Consider the following 8,431-nt stretch of genomic DNA (forward strand, 5'->3'; position numbering starts at 1 on the left):
AGGAATTTGGGTTTATTTTATCTTCCTGGATTTTTATGGCTAGCTCTTTCCTTAGTTTTGGGACAATCTCAGCTGTTATTTCCTTGAGTAGACTCGCACTCTCCACATTATTTTCCATAGAGACTGTACCACTTTGTAGTCCCACTGATAGTTAATGAGTGTTCCTCTTTCTCTACACCTTTATCTACACTTATTTCTACTCTTTTTGGTATAGGCCATCCTCATAGCAGTGACGTGATATCTCCTTGTGGTTTTGATTTTCATTTGCCTTATAAGTGATGAGCATATTTTCATATACTTGTTGCCATCTGTATGTCATTGGGGAAGTGCTATTTAGGTTTTTGCCCATTTTTTGATTAGTTTGTTTTGGAGTTTTATGTGTGTTTTATTTTTAGTTCCTTCAGGTGTAAGCTTAGATCATTTATTTGGTAATTTTCTTGTTTATTGCATTGGACTGTATTGGTATGAACTTCCCTCTTAATCCTACATTTACTGCATCTCATAGGAATTAGTAGCTCATACCTTATTGTTGTTGGTCTCCAGATAATTTTTCTGTTTTGATCAAACTTTGATTTCTTTATTGATCCAAGAGATATTCGGAAATAATGTATTTTTTCCCATTCTATACATATTTGTGTTTTTGTCCCCAGGATCATCATGTAGTGTCCACCACTGTTCCTAATTACTATTTTGACTGGAAGTCTCATTTTTAAATTATAATAATAGCTACTACTGCTTTTTTCTGTTATTGGCTTGAAATTCTTTGCTCAAGCAATTTATTTTATTTATTTATTTTTTAAAGATTTATTTATTTGTGCATACAGAACTGGGGTACAGGCCAGAGGCTCAGGGGCGGCGAGAGGCTTCACCAGAGACAGAGTAGGGAGCAGAACAGGCAGATGGACGAAGTACACTGCTGAGGGGAGCAGCGGGCGGGTCAGGAGAGGTCTGCCACGCCATGTGGTCACCTCCGGGGCAGGCGGGAATCGAACTCATGTGGAAGCGGCTTTAGATTCTCAGTGCTGTGCTTTAACCCGCTGCGCCACCAGGGAGGGCCCTCAATTTATTTTTTTAAGTATTTTTATTGGATCTGATATGAGAATCCTGTCTGCATAGTATAAATGGATCACAGGTCCCTAGCCAACCTATTACTTTGGATTGGTAAGTTTGAATGGCTGGTATATGCAGTTATTGATATATGGGGCCTACCTACTGCCATTGTATCTTTTGTTTTCTGGCTGTTTTCCCTTTGTCTTGTTTATGTTTCGGTGTGTTTCTGTTTGCCTTTTCACTAAGTCGGTTTTCCCAGCTTCTCTGTTCCATATTTTGTTTTGTGGTTATCATGAAGGTCGTTTTAATCTTTCTATACAGTACTCTTTTGTATGCTGGTATCATCTTGACAAAACATACTGACATTTTATTTCATGTTTTGTATGGTCTCATTTTATTTTTGTTTCTATTACTATTTTGTTTGTATATTACTATTTATCCACCTTGCTCAGAGTCTTTTGTTCTTTTGTTTTTCCTTTTCATTTAGAAGAACAACTGTCAGCATTTCATGTAGGGCAGGTCGGGTGGTGGCAAACCATTAACATTTGTTTATTGGGCAAAACCTTTATTTCTCCTCTTGTTTTTGAGTGATGGTTTTGCAGGGTTTTCTTTGCTGGAGTTTTTGTCTTTTAGAATTGTGAATATATTATTCCATTCTTACCGAGCCAGAGAGCTTATTTTGAGAAATCTGATGATCTGACTGGGGAGCCATTGTATGTTACTCCCCAAGGGTTTAGTGTTTGTTTTAACTTTTGATAATTTAAAGATGATAGGTCTTTTTTTGCATTTAGGAATTTGGGTTTATTTTATCTTCCTGGATTTTTATGGCTAGCTCTTTCCTTAGTTTTGGGACAATCTCAGCTGTTATTTCCTTGAGTAGACTCAGTTACTTTTTTTTTTTAATCTACCAGGTATCCTTAGGTTCCTCTGTAGTTTATTCTGATAATTCTGTAGAATTTCTTCATTTGTTCTAATTCTTTTTTCTTTCTCCTCTTCCAGTTGAGTCATTACTATGATTTTATTTTCAGTTTCTTTGGTTCTTTCCTCTGTAAGTTTGAGCCTGCTTGTTATACTTTACATGAAGTTTTCATTTCATTCATTGAAATTTTCATTTGTGCCATCTCTGGAATTGTATGGCTTCGGTGAAGAACTGCTCCTGTGTTTGCTGTTTTATTTCACTAATGGTTTGTTATTGTTAGAGTGCTTTTTATCTCCTTGATATTCTTCATAATAGTTATTATTTTTCATAATAGTTATTTTAAATTCACTGCCCATTGGTCTTCTCATCTGTCATTAAGAATACATTCCGAAGATTTTTCTTATTCTGCCAAAATTAATTCTTTTTTGTTATTCTTTTTCCATTAAGTTATTCTTTTTCCAGTAGAGGGGTGTGTATATGTCTGTGTGTGTGTGTGTGTGTGTGTGCGCTCGCGCGCGCCTGCTTGGGGTGGGGGGCTTTCTTCATACACTGTCTTGTGGGAGGAGAGTCAGCCTGGGCCGAAAATCCTTTTTCCCCATGTGACTGGAGATGTCTGCAGCCAGTGGCAGCTTGCTTGGATTACAGACTTCCCTGTGTCTCCAAGGAGTAAAGGGAAGAGGAGCGCTTGCTTCTGCTGAAGTTGCTGAGTGTAATGTCATTCAAAGCTGGCAGACAGTGTCTGTCGCTCTTCCAGTCCTCTGACAAGGATGGAGCTCAGATCCTAGTGAAGTCTTTCCCCAAAGCTCTGGAATTTTTCCTCCTTGTGTGTTGTTACAGCCAGGTACCCTCTGGGTGGACCTCTAGGGATTGGTTTTGTAGTCAGTGACTAGGGTTTGGTGGGCTGACAACAAGCCTCCTGCTTCTCCTAGAGTTGGAGGAAGGGCATCCACCCACCACACCACGTGAGAATTTGCAGTGTGCAATCACAGCTTCCAGTTTCAGGAGTTGGACTGAGGTCTGGGATCTTCCCTGACTCTGTGCAAGATTTCTAGGGACTTAGGTTACCAAAGATTTGGAATTTCCCATTTGGTCTGTGCAGCTAGGCACCCTGTTGGGTGGAGCTGCAGGATGAATTTTTTTAGCTGGCAGGTGCCAGGCTTGGTGATCTGGGGACAAACTACCCTTTTTGGGGGGTAGGATGAGGGGTAGGGTGGGGTGGAGTGAGGCTCTGCTGGCCATAGTATGGCTGTGAGAATTGGTAGTTTTCAGGGTTTCAGTGGTTGACCAAAGCCTCCAGCTTGTGTTATGTGCTGTGGGTCTTCCCTTCCTCTGTGTACTAGTTCTAGAGATGTGTTCCCCCAAATCTATACCTTTCTGTTTTTCCCACTCTTGCACTGCTGTATTTTTGGCTCCATCTTCCCTCTTCCAACTCTGCCAGTAGGTTTTTTGTGTCACACACCTTCAATAATGCAGATGCTTGGAATAATGAAGCATCCTCCAGTGATAGTTGATGGGGATTTAAGAGAAGCTTAGTTGTATTTTGGATTTATTGAAGGCTGTTTTTCTTTATATGACTACTCTGAAATGCTGTCTGGGTATTTCTGGGTATGTCCCTCTGTAATCTTTTTTGTTTTTGTTTTTTTGATTGAGAGTCTTTTAAAGCATGCCTTAGGCATCATAAAAATTGCACTTAGACTATTTCTGTATGTATCTTATAACTTGTTAGATGTTCTTAAAGATGAGTACCATGTTATACCTAATAAAATTTAGCAATAGTATCAAAATTTTTATAGTCTGTATTCAGAAATTATCCATAGTCTTTTTTATAGTTGGTTTGTTTGAATAAATATCCACATGAGGGCGACATTACATTTGGTTGTTGGTGTCTTTTTAAACTTTTTAAAGGTGTCTATAATAGTCCTCTCCCCTATTTTCATTCCATTGATTTGTTGATGAAAATAGGGCATTTGTGCTATAGATCATTCCCTACTTAGAAGAGGTTGAGTTTTTTTTCTCCTCCCTCTTCTCTCTCTCCATAGCAGTTAGTTGATTCTTATATTTAGTGGTGGCAAATGTTTACATGTGAGGTGAATAATCTCTTGCCATATATTCCCCCATATCACGTTTATTTGGAATTTTATTTCACAAATTCTAGCATAGGCATTGTCTTAATTATTGAATGAAAGGTAGAAAGGACCAAGCTGATTTGTTCATTTAATTGGGATTGAGATATATGGGAATGTTTATGGAAGGCAAACTATGATGGATTTTAAAGATTGTACTCCACACAGATGTGACAGGTATGTCTTTATTTATTGTCTTAAATTTCCTTCTACTGGAGTTGGAATCAAAGGGGTTATAAGGATCTTTGTTTTTGCCCATTGATATATTTCACTCAAAGACCTACAGCAATATTTAACACCGAGTAGATTTTCAATAAATGTGTGGAATTAAGTGGTCAAAGAGAAAAATAAATGCCAGAAAGCTAATGTCTCAACAACTGAGCATAGCCCTATAAGTGTGTAGTTAAAGAAGAAATACCTATTTTTGCTCAGTATATATTTGTTTTGGTGTACAACTTGATTCCTACTTTAGGGTTAGGATAGTTCTGAGCAAGCTCGTGGATCCAACAATTAGCAGTCTTGACCTTGTAGTTTTTGTGGGGAGGGGGAGGAAAAAAATAGGCCTATTTTAAGTTCACAGTTTAGACAAGAGTAGGTCTTATAAGACCTTCTTGGTTTAGAGCCACAGCTTGAAAGGATTTCTTAGAAGTGCAGTCACCTTTTGGATTAGAGAAAGGGCAAACCTAGAAAGTACTTTTGTTACTCTGTAGGACAATTTTATGTCACTGTGCCTTCATGTAAAAACCGGGCTCTATGTAATTTCACTCAGTCCATTGCTCTTTTCGTGATGATTTTTTCTTTCCCTTCTAGAGCTAAAGTCGCAGACAAGATCCAGCTGATCAATAATATGTTGGACAAAGTGAATGAGATGATTATTGGTGGTGGAATGGGTTTTACCTTCCTTAAGGTGCTCAACAACATGGAGGTAGGAAACCAATGCCAAGTGAATGTGAAATAGCTCTGTATGTAAACAGCAGACTGTTAACTTAAACCAGCTTCTGACGTGTGTACTAAAAGCTATTTTCATTTATTTTGATTATATCTTTTGTCTTTGAATTTTACTCTTATACCGTTACATTTTTCCTGTCTGCTATGTGAGGCATTGTTCTGTGTAGAGGCTGATCATCATTATCTTGGCTCCCCTGTGTAGATTGGCACTTCTCTGTTTGATGAAGAGGGAGCCAAGATTGTTAAAGACTTGATGTCCAAAGCTGAGAAGAATGGTGTGAAGATTACTTTGCCTGTTGACTTTGTCATTGCTGATAAATTTGATGAGAATGCCAAGACTGGCCAAGCCACTGTGGCCTCTGGTATTCCTGCTGATTGGATGGTGAGTCACGTGGGTAGTTGGTATTATGAGTGAACAGAAACATTTTATCATTCATTCATTCAATCAGTCATCATTTTAAAAGCATCTGTACAGATTTCTGTTATAGAATACTTCGGATGTCATAGTGAGGTCTTCCTTGATGGGGAGAGCATGGGGAGAAAGCAGAAGCAGTGGTAGCACATGCTTTCTATCTCGATCAGCAATGTGAGGGCAGAACCATTTATTTCTTCATCTATTTATTGTATAGTCAGCATTAACTGTGTGCTGAGGATGGTGCTATATACTTTTCTAGTTTGGGATGTTCTGGTGCTATGAAAAACCTATATACACAATCTCAAATGAAAACATTAAGATAGTAAAAATATACTAACTACGAGCAGGGAAAAATGTATGTTAACAGTTAAATAGTTGATTATAATGCTTTCTATATATTATAATTTTTTTTTAAAGATTTATTTATTTGTGCGTACAGAACTGGGGTACAGGCCAGAGGCTCAGGGGCGGTGAGAGGCTTCACCAGAGACAGAGTGGGGAACAGAACAGGCAGATCGACGAAGTACACTGCTGAGGGGAGCAGCGGGCGGGTCAGGAGAGGTCTGCCACACCATGTGGTCACCTCCGGGGCAGGCGGGAATCGAACTCATGCGGCTTTGGATTCTCAGTGCTGTGCTTTAACCCGCTGCGCCACCAGGGAGGGCCCTATATATTATAATTTTAATAGCTATAAATTTGTCATGCTGACAGACTAGTTTGCACTTGGTCATTTAGGCATGTGGGGTTTATTTAGCTCCACTTTCTCAAAGTGGGATCCCTATAATTGCAGTCTCAGTATAATTTTGGAATTTGTTTAAAATGCCCTGGACCCTGCCTCAGGCCTACTGAGTCAGAAGTTCTGGAGGTGGAGCCCAGTACTTTGTGGTAAAACAAACCCTCCTGATGATTCTAATGTACACAAAGGTTTGAGAACCACTGATATAGTTCATTGTTTCTCAACATTGACATTATGGACATCTTAGACAGTTTTTGTTGTTGGAGATTGTAGGGTATTGTGGGATGTTTAAGATACCTGTAGCTATTGAACACATTCCCCTGCCCCACAATTATGACAACCAAAAATGTCTCTAGACATGACTACATGTCCCTCAGGAGGGGCAGAATTGACTTCGATTGAAAACCACCCTTGTAATTCTTCACTACCATAGCATGGCTAAGAATGTTTTTTAAATCAAGTAACGAGGTTTTCCCGCCTTCTTGATTGTCCATAAAGGAAATGAACAGATTTGTAATTTTAAAAATTAGGGTATTTTTTGGTTCTAGAAGAAACTGCTTGTTCAACCTTGAATTTAGGTTTTGGTGGAGGTGATATTCACTCCTATAAGTAACTTGGTAGCTCATCCTCTCTTTTTAACTCTGCACATAGGGCTTGGACTGTGGGCCTGAGAGTAGCAAGAAGTATGCTGAGGCTGTTGCTCGGGCTAAGCAGATTGTGTGGAATGGACCTGTGGGTGTATTTGAATGGGAAGCTTTTTCCCGTGGAACCAAAGCCCTCATGGACGAGGTGGTGAAAGCCACATCCAGGGGCTGCATCACCATCATAGGTAAGGGGTCTTAACATATACTTATATGAGCTGGCCAAATTCTAATCTGAGAAAAGTAGAATGGAAGTGATTGACTTTTCCTAGGTTTGTTGGCACTAGTGAACACATGTAATTTTGTTGAGAACACATATAATTTACCTCTTGATGAGGTGGAGTTGGGGATTTATCAACTGTCTTTTGGACTCGAGAACACACTACCTGTTTTGGTGACATTCCTTTTTATCTGTTCTCTCTTTTTCACTCGGATTTCATTCATCAGGTGGTGGAGACACCGCTACTTGCTGTGCCAAATGGAACACAGAGGATAAAGTCAGCCATGTGAGCACTGGAGGTGGAGCCAGTTTAGAGCTCCTAGAAGGTGAGGCTCTTCCCTATTTTTCAGCTTATTTGGAGGAAGGAAGGGGCTGTGTCATCAGAGGTGGGTAGAATGGAGCAGAAGCAGTCATTATGGTCAGTACAAATGGAGAAACTACAAATAAAGCTCCTGGCAACCATTTGAGATGGGCAGGGACAGATAAGAATAACTCTCAGAGGTTATGCTCTAGTAGACTTATGACCCAAAGTGCAAAAGTTAACCGAACTCGTGGCCATATATCCTAAAGACGAGCTGACATGTTAATGGGAAGTGGAAGGGGGCAGATCCGGCTTAGTGGGCCCTGTAGTAATGCTATCTCTGTGTGCTTTCTCAAAAACAGGTAAAGTCCTTCCTGGGGTGGATGCTCTCAGCAGTGTTTAGTACTTTCCTGCCTTTGGGTTCCTGTGCACAGCCACTAGGTCAACTCAGTGCTTTCTGCATCTCCACTTGGCATTAACTAAAATCATCCCCCTGTTACAAGACTGAGCTAGTGGCCAAGAGATGCAGCACGAGGAACCCTTAAACAGTGGCATCTCAGCTCATCTTTACTGAACCTTGGATTTACCTACATTCTTCAAGATCCCTTTTGAATCTCTAATTTGTTGTGTAGAGTACGTATATTTATATTTTGCTTGTTAAAGGAAAGTGAGCTGTGTTAACTTAGTTCTCGTTTTTGAAGTAGTTTATTCTGATTAGCGTTGTCACTGTTTCACCACGCAGCATGGAAACAAGATGAAATTCTAGTTGTAGAGAAGGAGGGATCTGAGGTTGGTGATCTAGTAAATAAAATTATCCATTGAAACTGAGGTCTTTTTTCCTGTCATACTTTGTTGGGTGAGAACAGAATCTTGAAAAAGGGCTGTCACCTGCATTTCTGAATGTAAGAAAAGGGGCAGCAGCACTCGGGGGTGGGTAGGGAATTACTAGCTGTCTACTGATGGTATTGAGGCCCTACTTTAGGGCAGACATTGTGATTGGTGCTTTGTTTTTAATTTTGTTTTTATCAGTTACACATGACTAATCAAGGTTTGTAACAAAAAGATAGGCCTCCATCCA

General features: G+C 39.7%; 1 protein-coding gene across 1 annotated transcript in view; it reads left to right on the top strand.

The window, feature by feature from the left end:
- PGK1 (phosphoglycerate kinase 1) overlaps positions 1-8,181 on the top strand; it is a 22,479-nt gene extending 14,298 nt beyond the window's left edge. Inside the window, exons 7-11 of the mRNA XM_004685609.2 lie at positions 4,903-5,017; positions 5,243-5,422; positions 6,843-7,020; positions 7,280-7,378; positions 7,716-8,181. Coding sequence (XP_004685666.1) covers positions 4,903-5,017; positions 5,243-5,422; positions 6,843-7,020; positions 7,280-7,378; positions 7,716-7,756 — 613 coding nt within the window. The 3' untranslated portion in view covers positions 7,757-8,181. The remainder of the gene's footprint in view (positions 1-4,902; positions 5,018-5,242; positions 5,423-6,842; positions 7,021-7,279; positions 7,379-7,715) is intronic.
- Positions 8,182-8,431: the final 250 nt, after the last annotated feature.

The sequence above is a fragment of the Condylura cristata genome, unplaced genomic scaffold (genome assembly GCF_000260355.1).
Source record: "Condylura cristata isolate star-nosed mole 26May11 unplaced genomic scaffold, ConCri1.0 scaffold00019, whole genome shotgun sequence".
NCBI classification, from domain to species: Eukaryota; Metazoa; Chordata; class Mammalia; order Eulipotyphla; family Talpidae; genus Condylura; species Condylura cristata.